The following is a 23,646-nucleotide window of genomic DNA, read 5'->3' as shown; positions in this document are numbered from 1 at the left end:
TATGAATCTAAAACAAAAGAACACAAATTGATTTAGGTATCATCATTCATTGTCATACCTCACAATCATCTTTCTCATTCCATACCAACCACATATCTCCTTGTCCTATTCCTATTCCTATTCATATTATGCAACCTTATTATAAAAAAATCCGATATATAATAATAGTACGAAAAATACATAGATCAAAATTTGTGTTATGCGCAAACTTATTGCAAATCTTATTCTAAAAGCCCATTGGGCCGAGTACCATATAGCCCGAATCGGTATAAAACGTCACACGCTGCAAATTAGGGTTTTATACTTCTCTTCACCTGTGTTTTCTCGAACTACAAAGGAGCAAGATGCCGGCCGGCCATGGATTGAGGTCAAGAACAAGGGATTTGTTCGCAAGAGGATTCAGGAAGAAGGGTACTATCCATCTAACCACTTACCTTAGAACGTATCACGTCGGAGATTACGTTGACATCAAGGTTAATGGCGCCGTTCACAAAGGTATGCCACATAAGTTCTACCATGGTCGCACTGGTCAAGTATGGAACGTCACCAAACGCGCCATCGGTGTTGAAATGAACAAACAGGTCAGTCTAATTCCGCCACCAATCTCTCCGATTTACTAATTCCATGATCTGTATTCACATTAATGCTCAATGATACTCCGTTTGACGAATTCATCCTTTAACATTCCTTACATTTCAACAATTCAACTCAATTGATGCAAATGGTAATCGTATTCGAAGTAGTTCATTAAGATAGAACCCTAAATTAACTGTTTCTCAACTTTCTTAGACGTTTATTCATCGTTTTAACCGATTCTTTGAAGTTAAACATTGTAATTAACATGCCCATGTGTTGCAGGTTGGTAACAGGATCATCAAGAAAAGGATTCATGTTCGTGTGGAGCATGTGATGCCATCAAGATGCACAGAAGAGTTCAAGCAAAGGGTTAAGAAGAACGATGTACTAAAGGCTGAAGCCAAAGCTAAAGGTGTAGTGATCAGTACAAAAAGACAACCTTTGGGACCAAAACCAGGGTTCATGGTTGAAGGCACTACTCTAGAGACAGTGACTCCCATTCCATATGATGTTGTCAATGATCTCAAGGGTGGATATTAAGTCAGAAATCTTGTTTCAGGTTCTTGTGTTAACTTTTGTTTATGGGAATTGGATCTCTTGATCTGTTTTCTGTTTATTTTTATGAGGATATTAAGAATTCGTTCTAGGGTTCTGCTGAGTATTCAACACGTGAAAGCTTTTTTGGTTATCCAGTTGGCCTTTTTGTGTGCTCCTAATTTGCATAGGTTGTTCATATTTTCTCATAGGAATGTAAACATTTTAAGGTTTGCAGATTGTTGCGATAAACTTAAATTTAAAAATAGTTTTTCAATATCGAAATTATAGTAATTTTTTTTTAAATATGACCATTATGGTCTAAAGAGTTTAAAGAGAGGAGAAGGAAGGGAGTCACTGATGATAATCATATATTATGGACATGCTAGTGTCTTGAATGAACTTGAGTAGTGTCTTGAATGAACTTGAGTAGCTCAACAAAATCCCACCTTGAAACAACCTTGATGAAATGAAAAGCCTCATAATCTTGCTCAATTTGTAACTAGAGAGATCTGCAAGAATATCTTGATCAAAACCAAATTGCATAGCTACACAATGAGGTAGATAATTTGTCTTACATTTAAGCCCATTAAGCTCACAAGGTTGTAAAACACAAACAAAAGATTGCAATTCATCATCTAAGTTCATAAAATTAGATATAAATCTCTTTCGAATCATGGTAATACGAGGGCAAAAGGGATAAACAGACATTTGAATTCAAAGTATGCCAACGAGCTAATATGGGTTCACTTGCACAAAGTTCATTGGGAGATTTTGGTGCTATGGTTGGAAACCTTTCATGCACCCAGATCTGAACCAACTGAAATGGACCTAATAGATTGATATAATTGTTTGAAGGTGAAGCATATCAGAAAACCGAACTCAACATAACAAAAATCAGAAAGATCTATGAAGGTGAAGCAAATTAGAAAATCGAATTCAACATGTCAATGACATTTTAGCAAACCAGAAAAATCATTTAAGCAAATAGAAAATCAGCTTATCAAAAATCGATTTCATGATATGTTATAAGAAGGGTATATGTGGATGCTAGTGATTCATGAGAACTATATTGGTGCGACAAGGAACAAGATCTAAGGAAGGCGCCGACGAAGGGCTGCAACCAAGGCTGAGACTAATCGCCAACGACCAGATTTGGAGAAGGAAGAACGATGGAGTGAAAGAAGAAGCATGGAGCGGCGATTTGTATTTTTTGTGTCCCGTTTATTTATTTATTTTTTATTTTTTTGAAGTGGTTGGTCCAATGCTACACCAGGAAGCACATACAACAAATTTTTTTAGTTAGAAGTCTTTTAAAAAGCAAACAGCTGCAAAACCCCAACTGATGCGCATGTTTTGCATAACGCAACAAAAAGTGATCATAAGAGGTTTTTAAAAGAAAACAAACAACCTCTTGCTCTTTAGAAAACCAAAGGATCCCAAATGGAGTTAATCCCACGTGATATTCCCCGTTCACTACTAGCTATGATGAACATTTGGACCTCTGCACCGGCTTGGGTACAGAATTGGATTGGTTTTTTAGAGTAGGTCAAGCTGTCGATTCTTTGAATTATGCAAAATCGGTCCAGGTACCAAAACCATGTAGGTTTGGTCCACCGGGTATTTGTTTTAAAGTAATAAATAAACTAACTTTGGTTAGGCCTGGCAATTGGGTTGGGTTCGGGTTGGCGGGTTGAAATTCAGAAACTCAACCCAACCCATATAATATATGGGTTGGTGGGTTGTCGGGTCATGGGTTGATGGGTTGGAAACATCAACCCAACCCAACCCATATAAATATATGGGTTGGCGGGTTCACATGTCAATGGGTCGAACCCAACACGTATAATCCATTTAATAAGCAACACATTTTAAGATGAAATTGAAAAATCCAAATAAAAATGAAGTCTAAAAGTCATAAACATTAAACATAAATTCATAAACATCCAAAATAAACATTAAACGTAAAGTCATAAACATCCAAATAAAACTCTAAAAATCAAAACATTCATGAAAAGTGCAATTGTTCAAACATACTGCAGAGTGTAGATTGTTACTTACCGTAAAGAGAAAGGAAGGTGGGTTGAAAACGTCAAAGCTGACAAGAGTGAGTACGAACAACGATGAGCAAATGAGGAGCGGGTGACGATTGGCCGGATGAGTGATTAAATCGTGAGTTCGTGATGTTGCTTCCATTGAAGATCGGTCCTTAACTCCTTAATCTTTATCCTTCGTTCGATCGTTCGTGAATGTGGAGACTGGAGCAGGTGAGGAACGATTTTTTTTATTAAGGCACGTAAATACCTAATGGCTGGTTGCACAAAGACTCAATAGTCAACACTCAAGGAGTCAAGGTCAAAGACGGATGATGGGATCATGAGACACATGCCCAACAGTAGCCCACAACACAATGCCACATTGGCCAAACATATGGCTGATGATATATGAAATTAAGAACGAATACCAAATTAAAATTTAAGGATATGATAAATAGAAACTAATAGTATAATATGATGTTAGATTGTCAAAAAAATAAAATAAATAGATAATTAAATATATTAGGCAGGTTGGCGGGTTGACCCGCGAACCCAAACAGGTAACCCAACCCAACCCATTAAATAAACGGGTTGGCGGGTCATAAATCTCAACCCTAACCCGCTTATTTTCGTGTCGGGTTCGTGTCGGGTTACGGGTTGGGTCAAGAGTTGTCACCCCTAACTTTGGTAGGGTTTCAAAGAGTCGTATCGGTTCGATGGGTACAAGAACCGAAAAACATATCCAACGGGTACAAGAACCGAAGAAAAACCTGGACCCGGACCTAGACTTATACCCAATAAGCCTCAACATGTCTGGTCCATGATCTACCAATTTCTATCAAACTAGATAAAAATGCTCACCCATAAGACCATTTATTTTCGATAGTTCCATACTAATCATTCGTGTTTTTTATAGATCCAAAAAATCAATTCCTTTAATCGAACAAGATTCGTCATCACCCGCATTTCATATTACATACATTCAGGGTTATTAAATTCATTTATCCTTGTTTCCACATCAATACTCTATATTTTTTTTGTAAATTTGGTTTGATTCTTATCGTTTCCTATCCCAAAACGCATGTCGCTTCTATAAATCGAACGAAACTCTTTATTAAGGACATATATTTGGCGTTTTTCTTCCACATTTTTTTCCCATGCTTTCCTTTACGTGTAAAGCATGATGTAGCTGAAAACAACGAAACTTGAGCATCTCCAACAATCTCATCATGCTTATGTTTGTCTCCATCATTACCCTCTGCTCCTGGACTACCATAGGTCATGGTTTTCATAACACATATGCTAACATTGAAGACTCAACATATCACTTGACGAACACCATCTATTTCGATCCATACCACTCTTTGGTTTATAGTGAATTCCTCATCTCTTTCTTTAAAATATCACTTGATTGCTGGAAGTACCAAATGAATGCACTTAACGTTTAAAACATCATTTCTCGTATTTTTATTATTATTTATTGTTTTTTTTATCAAGTTTCATTCAATTTTGATCATTATAATTTATATAATTAATTGCTAAATATACATAGACGATTATAAAAAAAAGTGTCTTTTATTGATTTTAATCGAATAACACAGGTTTTTAACTATTGGTTTTAAAAAAAAAAGGTTTTTCAGAATAAAAATATATTAAAAATACATTTGACACATGATTTATTTATCTTATAACAAAAAGATAACATAGAGAAAAGTGTTTAGGTGGTATACGGTATTCCATTCCATCATGCATAAGTGGAGCAGGGAAGATTTAGTTGTTTAGCTGACTGATTTTTCATTTTAGGATAAAAACTTTGGTATTTAGTTGACTTTCTTTTGTTATATATGCATATCTTGTTACAATATATTTACCATAAAATAATAACTGTTTTAATTTAGAGAAATTAAACTGCCTTTTATTCCTACAATTATTCCTACCCACTAAAATTATGATAAATCACCATTCAATTTAATTGTATTTGATATATTCCTAATATAATCTTAATAATTTAGTTTAAAAAATATGGAAAGATGATACTTGTCATAATTTTATTGGGTAGGAACATTTGTAGGTATAAAAAGTAGGAATCAATTTAATTTCTCTTTAATTTAATAAAAAACGAAACACATACATGAAAATGTTATGATGATATTTTATGTACTTTACATGTATTTTGTTGATTGCTATTGGATCTTGTAAATAACAAAACGTAATATAGGGTTTATTTAGTTTTGTTTTTTTATTAAAAATATTATATGTGTGAATTACATATTTGTATACAACGATATATTAATCACATAACTATTTGCATAATCAATATCATCTCCATTAAATTATCATTTTCGTCATCTTCCTGCTGTAAATTGACCACTGATGTTACTATTTCATGAACACTGAATTTACTTCATACATTAACATAATTATATACATAATTAATATGATTATTATCATTTTTACGATCATATGTTCCAAAAAAAAAAAAACGTTCTCCCACAAAACAAAAGAAAAAAGTACCAACCACTCTCCATTCCTCCAAACTTCATTATATTTTCTTCACAAATCGGTTAACCTACTCTTCATTAATCTATCTCCTATATATACATTCTTCCACTCAACATTCCCTCATCACCTTCAACACCTCTCCCTTATTCACATTCTCTCTCAACATCACATTTTATCATTCTCTTTCTCTCTCCAAAATGGAAGGCGAGTCAACTGCAGTCAACATTACCGAGACACCCAAGGAAAGGAAAGGGAAGGCACCACTTTTGGCACCACCATCGTCAAGTACCATCAAACCAATTGTTCAAAAGGCTCCAAAGGGAGGATACAAAAGAGGGTTAGCTGTATTTGATGTGGTTCTAAGGCTAGCTGGTATCGGAGCTGCTTTAGGAGCTGCGATAGCCATGGGGTCTACAGACCAGACCCTTCCTTTCTTCACTCAGTTTTTCCAATTCAAAGCTCAGTTTGATGATCTACCAGCTTTTACGTAAGTCATAATAAAAAATAAAACCGATTAAATTTTTTACACACCTCCAATTTTATCTACTTTATAATATCTTCTCTATTAAAAAAAATCTACGATATTAATATCAATATTATATATTTTTTAATAATAAGTCAAATTTTCTATCTTATAGTTTTATTATGTATCGTATGACAGATTTTTTGTGATTGCTAATGCCATCACTGCTGCCTACCTAGCCCTCTCGATCCCTATCTCAATTGTATGCATTATTCGTCCTCAATTGGTGGCTCCAAGGGTGCTTCTTATCTTCCTTGACATCGTAAGACATTTTTAATACTATGATATTATACATTTGTGTCACTTTTATCTATTATTCATTCTTAATTTTACTATAAGTATTACCATATAATATTAACTATTGGAATATTTATGATAGGTTATGGTTGCTTTGACAACATCGGCAGCCGGTGGTGCAGCATCCATAGTCTACTTGGCCCATAACGGAAATTCAGATGCAAATTGGCCTGCGATTTGTCAACAATTTAATGATTTTTGTCAGGAAGTTAGTGGTGCAGTGGTGGCTTCTTTTCTAGCGGTTGTTGTCCTCATGTGCTTGATCGTTTTATCTGCATTTTCTCTTTAAAAAACACGAAATGTTCTTCATGGTTGCATAGTTTGTCATTTTCATGATTTGTGTTTCAACATTGATCGATATGAGTGTGGATTGAAATTGTTGTAAAGTTGTTTATCAATGGAATTGATCTAGTTGTTTGTTAACAACAAAACTTAATGTTCAAGAATGTGGTGATATAAATGTGGTTTAAGTTAACATATAAACCATATATATTATATTTCTTACAAAAAAAATTGCTTGTCAAAATAATCAAAACACTAAATTTCATCATCAATACATAATTTGTAAATTTCAACTACTTAAAAATGTGATTTTTTAGAAATTATACACTTGTTATTTTTATATTTATAAGTGTGGACTGTGGTCCCTTTGATACATTTATAAATTCGACAAAAATGGTTTTTCTATGCTTTCACATGAATCTCAAGAAAAACACAAAAATTTCTTATACGTATTAGTTTAAGATTAAAAAAAAAAAAAACAAACAAACTTTTTTAAAAATAGCGTCTTATTACTAAATAATCCAAAATAAAAAATAAGGTTTTACAAACACGACAAATGCCGATAAAGTATAAAAATCGATGGACTATTTAGCGCCAACAAAAATCATATAACCGACTTTCTTATCAGATTACTCTCTCTCTCTCTCTCTCTCTCTCTCTCGCTTGGGTTTAGGGTTTCCTTGGAGGAGTTGGATTGATTTCGATCGAATTCATCAGAGAGAGAAGATGTCTCAAAATGGCAAATTGATGCCCAATCTGGATCAAAACAGTACAAAAATCCTTAACCTTACTGTACTTCAGAGAATGGATCCTTACATTGAGGAGATCTTAATCACCGCCGCTCATGTTACCTTCTACGAATTCAACGTTGACCTCAATCAATGGGTTAGGATTTCTTTTTCTGTTTTGATTTTGATTCATTTAGCTTTTTCGATAGGATTCGTACGTGAAACGGCACTAGAACAAATGATAAACGTTAGCTATATACGATTAATTAGGGTTCTGACGTGATACGACAATATCGGCATTAGGTTTTCGAATGCAGTTCATGGTATTTGTTGATTATGTGTTTGCTTATTTCATTTGTTTGTTATTTGGCTAAATGTTTCAGCGGGGATGAGTTGATTTAAGTTGATGCATGACAGATTTAGAGGAAGTATTTGGGGGAAACACTAAAATGGAGCTAGGGATCTTAGACTTCGAACCTGGATCACTTACATTTTATAGCATCAATTCCAAAATAACATTTTTGACATATCAAATTTGGTACTGTAATGAAAAATTACCTCATTGTATATTATATTATTCAACAACCAATATTGAGGATCATTCCATATATAGAGAATTAGAATTCTACCTTTGTGAACAGATAACATGTATCCAACAGACAATACTAATGTAATTATAAAGCTATTCTCTTTAGACTCCAGACACCTCACACCAGATCTTTAGAGAAGAATATGATACTATATTATAGTTCTACAAACAACACAGATTATGATATTTCTGATCACTTATATAATTCATTCATCAATGGTGTTATTAACTTTTTTATACTTTTTCAGAGTCGCAAGGATGTTGAAGGGTCTCTCTTTGTGGTTAAAAGGTTGTTTTCATTGTAAACAATGCTATTTTGTTGATTATAAACAAAAATATGGACTCTTATTTACATCTAATTGCAGGAATGCCCAACCAAGGTTTCAATTTATAGTAATGAATCGGCGAAATACAGGCAAGCTTCCTTCCACCTTTCTAATTGAGGCACTCTACTTTTTATATTTTGTTTGACATATATTTTTTGTTTTATTAACATTCCACAGAAAATCTAGTCGAGGATCTTTTAGGGGATTTTGAGTATGAACTTCAAGTTCCATATCTCCTGTATAGAAATCCTGCTCAAGAGGTCAATGGTATTTGGTTCTACAATCCACGTGAGTGTGAAGATGTTGCAAATCTTTTTACTAGGTATTTATTTCTCCTCCTTTTTTTAATATCTTGAATATGCATATAGAGTGTTATGAGGTGGAATTGAAGAAGGAATACAATGGCTTAAGAATATCATAATAACACACATTTTTTTTATTGATTTATTCAGGATACTCGGTGCATATTCAAAGGTCCCTCTCAAACCAAAAGTAAACAAAAGGTACCCAATACTATTTTCCCTATTTCATTAAAATTTATTTACAATAACCTTAATTCAATTTTTTTTTTAATGTATAATAGTGAATTTGAGGAACTTGAAGCTGTACCCACATCTTCAGTAATTGAAGGACCATTAGAACCACCATTTACCACTTCAAGCTCCACAGATATCCCTGAAGATTCTTCATTTGCGAATTTCTTTGGTGTATGTATTATTTCATCAACATAATGGTTTTTCTGTAGTTTTTCCTTTTATTTTATACGTTAATATCTAATAACTAATTCCTTTGTTTCAGAATACTATGAATCTTGGACACCATCCATCCAACTCAGTCAATTCCATTCCACCATACCACACCTCCACATCAATTCCATTACATTCCCGTGTTGCGTCTTCCCCTTCACTCAACCATACGCCACTCCAAATGCCATCCTTTCCTTCATCAACCTCCGGAATCGGAATCCCACTCCATGAAAGTCAAGACCAGGTCAACAACAACATAAATAACAGTACACGTGTCACTAATCTTATCAAACCACTTTCGTTTTTTACACCCTCTCCAACTCCAACTCCAACTCCATTGATGACACATTCCATTCCACCATCTATTCCAGGGGCTCCTGTTCAACCGCGTAGCCATGGGATTCCATTGCTCCAACCATTCCCCCCACCCACCCCACCCCCTTCCCTTACCCCTGCTTCCAGTTCTTCTCCAAATTATGGATCATTCAGTAGGGAAAAAGTCCGTGATGCCCTTCTAATGCTTGCCCAGGTATTGAAATATTCTAGACTACATTACAAAAAATCGTATATGTGTTTTTTTTTTGGTTTTTACCGTGTTTAGTCCAACATTAACAAATATTTTTCAGTTTTGGTCCTTGTTTCAAGGTTTCATATTGATTCTAGTCTTTTTTTAAGGTTATAAAACCTTGAAATAAGGACCAAATTTGGAAATGTTTCAGTATTGGACTACAAACGATATTAAAATCTAAAGTAAATTGTAAAAATGGTCCATGTGTTTTTTTTCTGATTTTTACCGTGTTTTGTCCAAAGTTTAAACATTTTTCAGTTTTGGTCCTTATCTCAAGTTTTTTTGTCGGTTTTGGTCTTTATTGTAAGGTTATAGGGGCCAAAAGTGATATAAAACCTTGAAATAAAGACCAAATTTGAAAATGTTTCAGTATTGGACTACAAACGGGTATTAAAAGTGCTTTTTCCGATTTTTACTGTGTTTAGTCCAAAATTAAAACATTTTTCAGTTTTGGTCCTTATTAATATGGTTTTGTATCACTTTTGGTCCCTGGGACTTTCTGAGTCTGGTCTTTATTTCAAGGATCCAGGGATCAAAATCGATATGTAACCTTGAAATAAGGACCCAATTTGGAAAAGGTTTCAATTTTGGACCAAACACAGTAAAAATTCTAAAAACACATGGACCATTTTTGTAATATACTTTTTTTTATTTATCAAGTTGTATTTAAATCAGTGTTTTTTTTTATGAGAAAAATGATGGAAAGTAAGTAAGTACATTGGTATAAATTATAATGTGCAGGATAATCAGTTCATTGATTTGTTCCACCAAGCATTACAGAAAGTACACCAACAATGAATATAGTCACTGAGTCAGTCCATATGCGAATTATGTTTTTTTGCGCCCCAATTGTTGGATGTGAGTCTTGATTGATGATGCCATGTTTTTTTTTTTTTGATAGAATTAGGAAGTTGGAAGTTGTTGGAGTCGATATATGATATATGAACTTTTGGTTGGGTGTTTTTATGTAGAGTTGTGTGTATTTAGTATGGTTTATTTTTGGGTTTGTGAATTGGATCTTGGTTGGTATATAAGTTTTCATTATGCTTTTTAAGAATCCAATTTTGTTACGCAATTTTTTTCACTTATATATATCTATGTTTTTATTTATTTATTTGTTTTTGGATAGGGACAAGTTTGTTTCACGTACTGACAAATTCGGGTCGCTCTATGTCTATGTGATGTTGAGATGGTGTACATGTCGACTTTTGTTTATTTTTTTAAATTACTATTGTTAAAATCCCAAGCATTCATCCTGTTCTTGTGCTTGTTCATCAACGATACAAAACATGAAATATAAACTTGGAAAATTGACCAGTTAATCAATTCCATTGTTTTGTTGTTTTGCTTTGATTTAAGGTGTTTTTTGGTCATTTAAGATTATTTAGAGACTTTTTTTTTCTTTTCTGTTTTTAAAATTTAATAATCTTTATTATTTATAGTTAATTTAGATAATTGGTTAGAGATTTTATTATAATCAATTTTGATTATATAGGATTATGGAAGGAATCTTATTTATATGTATTGGGATCTTTTTTATATTCTTTATTAATACTTGATGTTAAGAGTTCCAAAGAATTTTTGAATGATTTTTAGTGATGAATAAATCATTTGAACATGCAACACAAAACAAGTGTTCATAAGGAAAATGCTGTTTGAGTAACAGTTTTGTAAAAATTATTAAAAATCGAAATATTGGAATTTTCCAGTGAGGTTAGATGGGTTTGAAAGATAACTCAAAATATTATATTTCAGAAAAAGAATCACGAATTTTGGTTAAGAAATGAGTGAGATATGGCAATTTAAAGTCAGGTAAAGAAATCTGACAGATTGCATGCATGATGATTGGTTAGAAAAGTGAGTTTTCATCATTCCTTGAGTAAATCTTTTGAAATATTTTAAATATATCATGATAAACTCATATTTTAGTCATTTTTCTAGAGAACAAAAGATTAAAACTTATCAAAATGTATACATGCATTTATGAACAAAATTTGTTTCTCAAAAACTCTTAACTTGAGTTTGATGTTTTAGTCCTTAAAATCGATTTTTGCACTAAGATCATGAACATGCAACCTTGTTTATCATACATGCATGGTGTTAAAACACATCCATGATGTTCTAAAAACCATTTTAACAAAAAGAAAACAAGTTTGAAGAAGATGATGAAGTAGAAGTCGGTTTTTGAAATAAAATGCACATGCATAGCTTAAATCATTGTTGTGGATCTTCAAGAGATGTATGTTCTTTACCTTAAATTTATTTGTGGCTTGAAAACCCCTTATGAATCTCCATAATTTCGTGCTTAAGAGGTTGTGTTTGTGGTGTTTGGAGAAAAAAATTAGAGAGAAGGTAGAGAGAGTTTTCTAGAGAGAGAAATGAGAGAGATGTGTGTATGTTGGAGAATGAGAGTGTGAGAGAGAGAGAGAGATATGGGGAGGGAGAGAACGAATTTTAGGGGAGGAGAGACTCCCCTTCTCTTGTTTCTTTTATAAAAATTCAAATTTTTTATAAAAATATCCAACTTTTTATAAAATGTGCACCTTAACCTAGTTTTTATGCATAAAACTCTTGATTTTTGACTTATAAATCAAGGGTAAATGTTAATAACTAAATCTTTATTTTTCATTGATTGTATTTCATAATAATTATGATGATAAGATAATATTATAAGGTTCATAATTATTTTTATAGGATTTTTAAGGTTAAGGTTTATAAATATGAGTTTTTAGGGCTTTTAGGGTTTTTAGGGTTTGGAGTTTAATAAATCATTGGATATTAAAATAAATAGAATATTTGAGACTTTAAATTGTCTTATGGTATTATAACTCTTTTATAGTTACAAATAATGTTTGTAATTTATTTTTATCGGTTTATTGACATTCTATGTAGTGATTCCGAGATTCATGCGAAATTGAGGAATCAAGTATACTAGTCCTAGTCTTCAACTTTGACTTAAGTGTGACATCCCCATTTTCACGGCCAGAAAAGATTGATTTTGTTTATGCTTTATAAAAATCAGAGTACTTCTTTTCATAAAAATGTTACAGAATTTGTTCCCAGAAAAATACGATAAACACGTTATCAAAACATTTTCGAAGAAACGTATTTTTATTTATGTTAAAACGTTTGGGATGTCATCGTCAATACAGAAACATAAGCATAAACGAAACTTACATTTATTTACACTAGTGATCTACATCTCTTTAATCTCTCAATGTAATGTGACTTCATATCAATACCTGTGATGTAAATAAACTGAGTGGGTCAGGTTGGGAAACCTGGTGAGTACATAGGGTTTTCAACCCACAATAATATAAATTATTATGTTTTAATATTTAAGCAATCAATCCAATTACTCATCCCCATTCTCTTCTTTATTCTACTCTAAGAATTCAACTATTCCTCATTTATTTATTCCTAAGGGTTATCCTAAGGAATAGGCACGAAATCCATCGTTGCCAAGGTTTACTCAACGGGCACTAAATCCATAGTTCCCAAGGTTTATCTCGTTTATTGACAATATCGTTTCCGAGACTCCTCTCGCAATACAAGTCAATGGGTTTTATCTTGTTTATTGACAGTATCGTTTCCGAGACTCTACTCGCAATACATGTTGATGGGTTTTTAGAGTACACCTGGTGAATACACAGTTCAAAACACCTACAGGTTGCGAGCCTGCTAGTGTCCACTGGACTGTCTAGAATAGTCCGTGGTTGTCATCCATACTCTGCTGCATGACGGGGCCATCAATTGGGAAAAAGGCTTCTCTCATGGTTCACCTCTCACCCTTACCTCATGGTCTATATTACCTCTTCCTCATTTTATTTTTGTCACACAGAAACTATTTCATCTACCCATGTTTTATCCCAACATATTTGTAGATATAAAATACATATACAGTTTAAATCATTTAAAACATGTATAAAATCATTCACCCAGCATAGATAGCAAGTATTCAGATAATATGCACATATAGCACGTAATTTATATAAAATACTTCATATCTATATGTAAGCTGAAAGTAACTATGCACTCACTTGAAAGGTGGTGACTCAGCACTCAGACAACGCTTCGATACTCTCAAAACGATTTTCCTTCGATAAAACCTAGTACCAATACCACTAGGGTTTAGTCTAACGATAACCGCGACAATTTAATTACTAACTATTATTATTATTATATAAGCGTTAATAACACTCAATATAACTCATAATAATAGCCCAAATAATTATTTTAAGGACCTAATAACATTCCTATAATTATTTGAAAGCTATATTAAAAATTGCGTAAGCGTAGCAAACTTACAGCGAATTTTATCGAAAACCGGAACTTAATTGGAGCAGCGTTTCGAAACCGAAAGGCTCTTTTTCTCGGGACTCCAGGAGCCTCGGGGCTTCCCTCGGGAGCTAAGGGGTTTTCCTAGGGTTTAGGGGGAGTTTGGGGTTGTAGAGAGAGAAATTAGTGAGAGAAAGAAGAGGTTTTGGAGTGAAGAAGAATGGCAGCCTCGGCCTTCTATTTATAGCCCAAACTTCGGACTTACGCTGGGCGTACCGAAGTCTTACGTTGGGCGTAAGTTCGGATAAGGGTGCCAGCTTCGCACCAGCTGGCTTGCAACACCGGAAGAGGTAAGGCGAGGATACGCAGGGCGTACTGACTCCGGACGTGGGGCGTATGCGAGGACCACGTGTCGGCCATCCGAAGCGAGCCGTGATCAGCAAGCGACGGTCAGGATTAAGCCACGTCATCAGTCCACGCATCAGCTTCGTGAATTTCACTTTCCAACTTTAAACATTCGTAACTTTCGCATACGAGCTCCGTTTTCGACGTTCTTTATATCCACCTGAAGGTGGGAATGTACTCTACAACTTTTGTTTAGACTCCGTCGGGTAATTTTGATTCGATTTTAAATTTTTATATTATTAACAGGCCGAGACAGGATTGGTCCGTTAAATTCTTATAACTTCTTCATCCGACATCCGTTTTCGCCCATCTTTTTCTTGTTACGCTACTCTTAACGAGATCTTCGATTCTCGTTTAGGTCGTGTCGGCTAAAACCCGCTTGATCTAACATTCGAATTTCGGGTTGTACACTGCTAATCCGAAACTTTGAAAAATCATAACTTCTTCATACGAAGTCAGATTTGGGCGTTCTTTTTATCGATGTTCTTAGTTTAACATATTCTATGACTTTCGTTTAGATTGCTAAGGCTAAATCTCGCTCTATCATTAATTCACTATTTACGTTTCCCGGTATCGTGCCGGTTATGTCGCGAAACTTCAACGAGTCATAACTTCTTCGTTATAACTCGGATTTTGGCGTTCTTTATATGTACGGAAACCTTGTAACATATTCTACAACTTCGTTAAGATTATTTATTCTAAATAATCTTTTGTCGAAAAGTCATTTTCGACCCCTATTACCTCTAAATTGACTAGCCCGAATCTTCGAGCGTTACAATAATCTCCCCCTTAGGATGATTACGTCCCGGAATCATCAACAAAACAGGGCTCACATGATGACTCCATTCGTTATCTCTTCATGAACGGGTATCTAACTCTTGGACTCCGTGATTGCAGGCGGTGCTCGGTCTTGCACCTGCTCGTTAGACTTTCAATCATGACCTTCGTGTCACAACCTCATTCTTTATCAGAGACTCCTTCTTCTTCTTAACAAACTTACGATAAGTTAATTTGATTACTACAATTGACCGATGTGTCATATTCTAATGACCTATCATTGTATGTAGCAACGCTTAGACTTAGGTCTCTTAAAGTTAAATTCTAAAATAGACTATGCCTTCCTTCATGTTCTAATGTGATATAATCACACTTTAACATGTAGCATTTCTAGCTACCAATTTCTTTAACAATAAGCGCGATACTTCTATTGATCGCTTTGATTTCAATTGTTTGGTTTAAGTTAGACGCTACATTGAACTTGGTTCTCTGAACCACGTAACCTACTCATCGTAGTTGGACTTGATGTGATATGACCACTAGGGTCTGGATAACAACAATTTTCTTGGTCATTACCGAATCAATGGTAACGACATACTTGAATAAAACAAAATCAATTACTAGCTTCTTGGTAACCTTGTGACTTTCCCTGATCCAAGTGTGAGTCATGTGGTTCCGGTAGTATAGGCCTCTACTACCATTCACACCTACTCATACTCGTCCCAAGTATTGTCTCGCAGTTTTCCAAGTTATTATCACAAAAACAATTTTTAACACATAAAAATGTGTCCAAACAATCACAAAAGTTTCCCTAGACTCTACTAGGACTTCTTCTATGCGTATCTTCAATCATAAATTCTGCTTCAGCTCGGTGGAAATGCCATGTGATGGGTCAACTTCATGAATTACGCCAATCATTCCATTATCCTGCCGATCGAAGGTGTACTTCGGACGTACTGTACTCCTCTAAACGTACTGCATGACATATTCTAAAGGCAAGATACCACTCTTATGATATCTTCCGATAGGTGTCATTCACTATCGTAAGCCTTTTCATTTCCTCCACTTACTCAATTCTCTATGAGTCCTTATCATGACATTCTATTCTCCAAAGCAAGCGTTTGGTGTATCGAGATGAGAATATAGATAGAGGAAGATTTAGACGCGTATTCCTCCTTATTACTCCAAAAAGTTACATGCCAGTTCTAATATCGTAATTAAACATTTAGAAACCTAAGCACATAAAATTTCCAGATCCGGTCGGCAACAGACCATAGATCCGATCATATAATGCATATCATAAATCATTTAGCACATAAAAGTATGTTAGAAATTTTCTCTAAATAAGCTAGTGCTTATGTCTATTCAGGTGTATTACCTAAATCTTATTAGACACACTCCTCACAATCATTTGTTAGCATTCTAAGTTTAAGTCTAGAAATAAATACATATTCATAGTTCGCCTAAACTAATGCTCTGATACCAACTGTGACATCCCCATTTTCACAGCCAGAAAAGACCGATTTTGTTTATGCTTTATAAAAATCAGAGTACTTCTTTTCATCAAAAATGTTATGAAATTTGTTCCCAGAAAAATACGATAAACACATTATCAAAACATTTTCGAAGAAACGTATTTTTATTTATGTTAAAACGTTTGGGGTGTCATCGTCAATACAAAAACATAAGCATAAACTGAACTTACATTTATTTACACTAGTGATCTACATCTCTTTAATCTCTCAATGTAATGTGACTTCATATCAATACCTGTGATGTAAATAAACTGAGTGGGTCAGGTTGGGAAACCTGGTGAGTACATAGGGTTTTCAACCCACAATAATATAAATTATTATGTTTTAATATTTAAGCAATCAATCCAATTACTCATCCCCATTCTCTTCTTTATTCTACTCTAAGAATTCAACTATTCCTCATTTATCTCGTTTATTGACAATATCGTTTCCGAGACTCCTCTCGCAATACAAGTTAATGGGTTTTATCTTGTTTATCGACGGTATCGTTTCTGAGACTCTACTCGCAATACATGTCGATGGGTTTTTAGAGTACACCTGGTGAATACACAGTTCAAAACACCTACAGGTTGCGAGCCTGCTAGTGTCCACTGGACTGTCTAGAATAATCCGTGGTTGTTATTTTTGGGCCTTGGGCTCCTATAGATTTATTGGGCCAAGCTAGTTGGGCCTATTAGGGGAAAAAGGTAAAATAGTCTTTTACCATAAAGGCTCAGGATGATGAGTTGGGACCCCTGTTATGGTTTATGACCTAATTTCTAATTAGGATTTTCATTATTTGTGAATTAGTGAGAGGATTTCACGATTTAATAGCTCGAGTATGATTTGATACCTTCATTCTGAGGTGAGTTTCCTTTACTATACACGTGGGTCGAAGGCACCAATGCCGGCCCATTGGATTATATTAGTAGGATGATAGTTGTCTTCATGACAACTCCCTGTATTGCTTGTATATGTTTGTTGTCTCTGTGACTGTTATTATTATGATTATATGCTAGCTGTAGGGGTGAAATAGACCCGATATCGATTGAAAAAGACCGAAGGGGTTAAAATATACCTAATACCGGTTAAAAGAGACCGAAGGGGTTGAAATATACCTAGTACCAGTTGAAAGAGACGAAATGAGTTGAAATATACCCTATATTGGTTGAAAGAGACCAAAGGGGGATGAAATAGACCCATATATATATTTTGTTTGTATGTGTGTATGGTATGAGGTATTTTGGGGGACATCACTAAGATTTGTGCTTACAATTTTGAATTTATGTTTTAGGTACTTCTAGCTCGAAAGGAAAGGGCATGGCTTGATCGCACCGCATCCACCCATGTTTTTTGCATTATGTGGTTTTGGGATTTTGTACTCTGATGTTATTTCACTATGATACACTTTCGGTTGTTTTGAAATGATTATTTGATGTTTTGAAATTAATTTAAAATGAAATTTTTGTCTCATATATTTGTGATGTTACAAGATCGTGTTAACACTACATAAGTACTTGAAATGAGGATTTTAAGTATTGGAACAACCCACAATTAGAGATTACTTCATGGATTAAGTCCGGAGTACATCTAAGAGATAATATCTTTTATTCTTCAAACCAAGATGCATATGGGGTTTTGTTTACGAAATCTGTTGTGTATTGGTGTGCTCTGATGCTATCTATAACTCGTAGTTATAAAGGACATGTCCATGCATGATTAGACAAGTATACAAAAAATATTTAGTCAAAGTTTATTTGTTCCTTCTACCTTAAGAGGAGAAGCGACATCTGCCTCGTGTACTTCAACGTTATCCATAATTAGAAATGGTGTCCATGGTTATTAACTAGTTGGTAATATTTCTAAATAATAATAGGATCCTTTCGGGTTAGCATTATGACACATATAGCAATAAGGAATTAGAGAAATAAGTTCTTAATTTATTAATAAATTAATTAGAAATTATTTTGTTAATTATTTAAATAGTTTTGATTAAGTAAATGGATTAAATATTAATTAAATCATTGAAATTAATTGAAATATTATATAAATTTATAAAGGGTTTTTCAATAAGTATCCCTAATCCTTCTCCAATCCCACCCCTTGATGTGATTTTTTGTCTTTTTTGTTTTTTCCTTATTATTATTTTTTTGTTTTTAATTCTTATTTATTTTTTTATTTTATTATTATTATTATTATTATTATTATTATTATTATTATTATTATTATTATTATTATTTTGGATAACCATATAAAATTTGAACAATGTTTTAAAATTTAGATGGTATTTTAGAATTTGGACGACATTATAAATTTGGACGACATAGTAGAATTCAAACGACTATATAAAACGGAACAAAAATATAGTTTGTCTTTATTTATTACGGATATATTAATTGGTTAAATATTACATTTGTGTGGTGCATTATGTTGATTGAAAGCAAACTTTATTTTTGTTCTATTTTATATAGTCGTTCGAATTTTATAATGTCGTCCGAATTTATAATGTTGTCTGAATTTTAAAATATTGTCCGAATTTATATGGCTATCGAAATTTATAATAATAATAATAATAATAATAATAATAATAATAATAAAACAAAAAACAACAAAAAAGAAAAAAGGAAAAAAAAGAAAAGAAAAAGAAAAAGAATAATATCAAATCAAAAGTAAAAAGGTTGATTGGATTGATGTTGGGGGGAGGGGGTGTAAAATTGGTTAAGGGGTAGTTATAGTACAACCCTTTATAAAGAGAAGAGGTGTATGATTTTTTCTTTTCCCTGATAGAGATAAGTCATATTTTGAATACGATAATGATAATGCCTAAGACTTTGAAACCCTAAAGGATCATTTTGATGCCTATAAATAAAGAGCAAGAGATCAAACCCTAGATGATTTTTCACTCATAATTCCGTTCCAATCTCTCTTGTTTCTCTTAGTGGACGAAATTCATAACCCCTTTATTAGGGTTATTAAATTTCGCATAAACCCTAGTCTAGGGTTTATTCGTTATTTTCTTCTTGGAGTCTTTGGTCTGACTACATTAGATGGATTCTATTTTGGATCCTTCATCCATTGCAAGAGTTGCCAATCACAAAGTGTCAATTAAGATAAAGAGATAAGTGTTTTTATCCTTCTATTTAGTTGAATTCGAAAGTAGGTTGCTTTAACTATTAAAACTTAGATCATAAGGTGCATGTACACTTAGATAAAATTTGACTGTTTTACCTTCTAAGAAGTGTATTGATGTTATTAAAACCCAATGAATTTGTATGTAAATTTACAACATTGTGCTCTTGTAAGTTCATCCTCAAGTGGTTCATAATGTTTTTTATACTAAAAATGAAGAAATACAAAAATTAGGGGTTTTATATGACTTACATTGAAAACGAAAACCACAAATCAATGCATCATATGTTAAACTAGAGTACCTACCATTGATAATAGACAAATAGAAAACCTTCAAATTGGATTGTCGAAGCTCTACAAAGTTCACTTAATAGCTGTATGACAACAAAAACATGTTTGGATTTCATCATGTACGTTCATAGACAATGGTAGATCTTTCTTATTCCATATTTTCGGCATGAAGAGAATAACATTCTCATGTTTTGATTTAGGGTTCTTTTATTTTTGGTAATGAGGAAAAAGGGAACAATTATATGAAGGTAAATTCACCCAAGGTTTGTCTGATGATTCTTACTAAATAAGGTATAACACATTGAGCTTATGTGGCAAAGAAAACCACATTGTGCTTAGGTGAAAAAAAATAAGACACGTCATATTCTTCTCCTAAACACTGTAACATGTAAACTATAAACCAGAAAGAAGTATTTTCGAAGTCTAATTTAATAGGTCAACACTTATATTCCAGGTCCATGATAACTATAATAGCTAAAAATTAATTAAATGGCCGAATATGATCTAAAATAATATAAGATACTACATTGTCATTTAACCTTTTATTGAATTGCTAATCGAGTAACCTTGTTTTTTTAATTATAAACTTGTAGCACATACCATGCATTTTTTTAAAAATCATTAAAGTGTTCATCTCATTCATATATATATATATATATATATATATATATATATATATATATATATATATATATATATATATATATATATATATATATATATATAAATTCTTTGTTCCTTTAGAAATAGTATATTTCCTTTAAACTTTTGCCACATAAGTTTTAACATTTTGATAGTTTCCGTCCATATTAGTCACATTTTAAATTTTGCACCTTCTTATTTTATTTTATATATATATATATATATATATATATATATATATATATATATATATATATATATATATATATATATATATATATATATAACTTTGCCCCTCAACTTAAGCTATTTTAACACTTTTGGTCATTACAATCATTTTTTTTTATTTTTTAGGAACCTTTTGATATTCAAAGTTTGACCACACAACTTTAAGGAATTGACAATTTTTGTCCATTGTCTAAAAACTTGCGAATTCCAACGCCTTTAATTTCTTAGCCATTTTGATACTTTTGGTTCTTACAGTCAAAACTTTTACATTTTGACACTTTTGGTTATTGCAATCAAAAAATTTATATTTTTATAAACCTTTTAATATTTAAAGTTTGGCCACAAAGATTTAAGGAATTGAGAACATTCGTCCATTTCCTAAAATTTTACTAATTCTAGTCCTGTTAATTCTGTAGTCAGTTTGACACTTTTGATCCTTACAGTCAAAATTTTACATTTTTTTATACAAAAGACAAAAAACAGCCCAGAGCGAAGCCCGGGTTTTTCCGCTAGTTGCCACAAAATTATAAAGTTATTATATATATATATATATATATATATATATATATATATATATATATATATATATATATATATATAATATGAAATCATATAAGATAAAATTAAAATATATAATTGTCAAAGTTATAAAAAGTTGGTTATGACTTCGCTATAGATCCAAAGTTTGTACTCAACGCCGCATTAAATCATTTATTTCTATAAAAATGAGTAATGTTTATATATATATATATATATATATATATATATATATATATATATATATATATATAATTGTCATCTTAAGTAATGCCTTATAAACGATGTCTTTCGTCGTAAAACCTTAAGCGTTGATGTCCGGCAAATCACTCTCCAACGTAAAACCCTGATAATTTTACACGTAAATTTCTTTATGTATTTATGTAATTTTAATATTCATTACATACGTTTTGAAAATTAAACATTTTTTTGGTGTTTAGATAAAAAGTTGTAAAATATAACAAAAAGTAAAGCCACAAAAATTGATGTCACAAAAGCCAAAGATAAAATGTCTAATGTCCATTCTACCCTCGACTTTCGCTCTCTTCTTTCTTTCTTCATTTCTTGGTACCTCCTGTGTCTCATTCTTGCTTCCTCCACTCTATCCAACCCACTTCCCCTTTTACCCTCCATCACCCTCCGTAAAATTACCATACTGTCCCTGCCATTCAAATGTTTTCCATCCATGTCCTCCACCTCCATCGTCACTTCCCGAACCTGCATCTCCCCATCCTCCGACCCACTGCAGATCACCGCTATCCCAACTTGCACCACCGCCCCACCGACTCCGAGGATGGATACGAAACAGAGTTGCACTTCTCCCGACAACCAGTGGCGGTGGACGGAAACCGGCTTATGGGAGGAGAGATTCACCGACTGTTTATTAACCGGGTCGATGAGTATCCAGCTTAACGTCATGTCATCCATCAACGCCGTACACGTCTCTTCTCCGGTTGGTTGTTGTATCTGAGTAGAGATTACTTCCTTCGGGTCCAATAGGTCGATTCTGAACGGCGAACACCTGAACCAATCACTGGTGGTTTCGGTTTCCTCAGTTTTTGTGAGTATTGGTTTATTCCGGTAGTAAATATCAACGGCTGAGATTAATTCACTTGCCGGAAGTGAACGTGTTGGATATGGTGGCGGAGATACGGCGGTGGGTTCCGGTGCAGGTAGAGGGAAAGACTGGGAGAAGAAAGAGCGAGGGCCGTTTTTGTTATCGGAGAAAGTGGAGATGATTTTGCCGACGCGGTTGCCGGTGGTTGAAGGCCATGTGGAGTGGCAGACGTTGGACCAGAGTTGGTGGTTGTGATTGCCGCCGGCGGAGAGTGATATGGAGGTGCATGTGGCGGAAGCTAAGGTTTGACCGTCGAGACGAGTTAGTATGTGGGACTCTAGTATATCGGTAGGTAATGATGAAATTCCGGTGGTGGCACGTTGGTTCATGGTGGTTTCCGGTGGTGGTGTGGTGAACATTTTGTTCTAGTACTTGATAAAATATAGCCGATTTATTACGTTTTTTTTGCAAGTTCGGAGTATAAATAGTTGTTTGTTTGTATTTATAAAATGTGGAAAACGACTTTTGAGTTCAACTACAAAATTGATCGGTGGTGAGCCGTCGATCTCATCCATCAATTAATCGACTAATTTGTTTATTTTGTTGTATGTTTCTAAATTAATAATATAATTTTAAAACTTAAAAGTAATAGTTAAATAAGTATAAACTTAAATTAATCATTCGTATAACGTTAAAAATATTTAACAAATATTTATGTTCAAATTGGATTATTTTAGACGTACAAATAAAAAAAAAAAAGATTTAATATGTACTATTATTAAAACTACAAAACAAAAGTCATATTTTACGTATATATATACATATATACATATAGGTATAGATACTCACGTGAGACATGCATGCTTACATGCATGATGTATGTAAGTATTAGTTGGGAGATTGTAGAAGTTAATAGAGGTTGAATTTGTATGGATGGTAGACCAAGTTTAGAATAGCAAATGATTTGATTTTGAAATCAATTTTGTCTTTTATAGAGTCAACAAGTTCAATAGTTCATGTAGAATCGCTATTATTATTCCAAACACAATTTAAAATTAATGATTTTTATACTATATTTTTG

General features: G+C 33.2%; 3 protein-coding genes and 1 pseudogene across 3 annotated transcripts; 3 read left to right on the top strand and 1 right to left on the bottom strand.

Moving 5' to 3' along the window:
* The first annotated feature begins 287 nt into the window (after nucleotides 1-287).
* Nucleotides 288-1,264, top strand: LOC145035836 (large ribosomal subunit protein eL21x/eL21w-like). Its single transcript, XM_078984349.1, has 2 exons — nucleotides 288-581; nucleotides 859-1,264. Exons 1-2 carry the CDS (start codon nucleotides 345-347, stop codon nucleotides 1,114-1,116), a joined length of 495 nt encoding a protein of 164 aa, XP_078840475.1. The 5' UTR covers nucleotides 288-344; the 3' UTR covers nucleotides 1,117-1,264.
* A 4,496-nt stretch (nucleotides 1,265-5,760) lies between these two features.
* LOC144998057 (casparian strip membrane protein 1) lies at nucleotides 5,761-6,914 on the top strand. Its single transcript, XM_078957893.1, has 3 exons — nucleotides 5,761-6,135; nucleotides 6,310-6,433; nucleotides 6,551-6,914. Exons 1-3 carry the CDS (start codon nucleotides 5,846-5,848, stop codon nucleotides 6,755-6,757), a joined length of 621 nt encoding a protein of 206 aa, XP_078814019.1. The 5' UTR covers nucleotides 5,761-5,845; the 3' UTR covers nucleotides 6,758-6,914.
* Nucleotides 6,915-7,349: 435 nt separating this feature from the next.
* LOC145035828 (mRNA-decapping enzyme-like protein) lies at nucleotides 7,350-10,764 on the top strand. Its single transcript, XM_078984340.1, has 8 exons — nucleotides 7,350-7,635; nucleotides 8,316-8,356; nucleotides 8,433-8,482; nucleotides 8,571-8,715; nucleotides 8,846-8,896; nucleotides 8,977-9,100; nucleotides 9,192-9,668; nucleotides 10,449-10,764. Exons 1-8 carry the CDS (start codon nucleotides 7,477-7,479, stop codon nucleotides 10,503-10,505), a joined length of 1,104 nt encoding a protein of 367 aa, XP_078840466.1. The 5' UTR covers nucleotides 7,350-7,476; the 3' UTR covers nucleotides 10,506-10,764.
* Nucleotides 10,765-21,861: 11,097 nt separating this feature from the next.
* LOC145035820 (putative F-box protein At2g36090 pseudogene) lies at nucleotides 21,862-23,034 on the bottom strand (annotated as a pseudogene).
* Nucleotides 23,035-23,646: the final 612 nt, after the last annotated feature.

This window comes from Lactuca saligna, chromosome 1, assembly GCF_052625555.1.
Source record: "Lactuca saligna cultivar CGN05327 chromosome 1, ASM5262555v1, whole genome shotgun sequence".
NCBI classification, from domain to species: domain Eukaryota; kingdom Viridiplantae; phylum Streptophyta; class Magnoliopsida; order Asterales; family Asteraceae; genus Lactuca; species Lactuca saligna.
This window is presented reverse-complemented; position numbering and strand designations above follow the sequence as displayed.

Excerpts from the sequence above, each read along its gene's own strand:
- LOC145035836 (XM_078984349.1), top strand. The coding sequence starts at position 345 with ATGCCGGCCGGCCATGGATTGAGGTCAAGAACAAGGGATTTGTTCGCA. Across the intron at positions 582-858 it reads GTGTTGAAATGAACAAACAG|GTTGGTAACAGGATCATCAA; the intron begins GTCAGTCTAATT and ends CATGTGTTGCAG.
- LOC145035828 (XM_078984340.1), top strand. The coding sequence starts at position 7,477 with ATGTCTCAAAATGGCAAATTGATGCCCAATCTGGATCAAAACAGTACA. Across the intron at positions 8,483-8,570 it reads AATGAATCGGCGAAATACAG|AAAATCTAGTCGAGGATCTT; the intron begins GCAAGCTTCCTT and ends AACATTCCACAG. Across the intron at positions 8,897-8,976 it reads AAACCAAAAGTAAACAAAAG|TGAATTTGAGGAACTTGAAG; the intron begins GTACCCAATACT and ends AATGTATAATAG.
- LOC144998057 (XM_078957893.1), top strand. The coding sequence starts at position 5,846 with ATGGAAGGCGAGTCAACTGCAGTCAACATTACCGAGACACCCAAGGAA. Across the intron at positions 6,136-6,309 it reads GATGATCTACCAGCTTTTAC|ATTTTTTGTGATTGCTAATG; the intron begins GTAAGTCATAAT and ends ATCGTATGACAG. Across the intron at positions 6,434-6,550 it reads TTCTTATCTTCCTTGACATC|GTTATGGTTGCTTTGACAAC; the intron begins GTAAGACATTTT and ends TATTTATGATAG.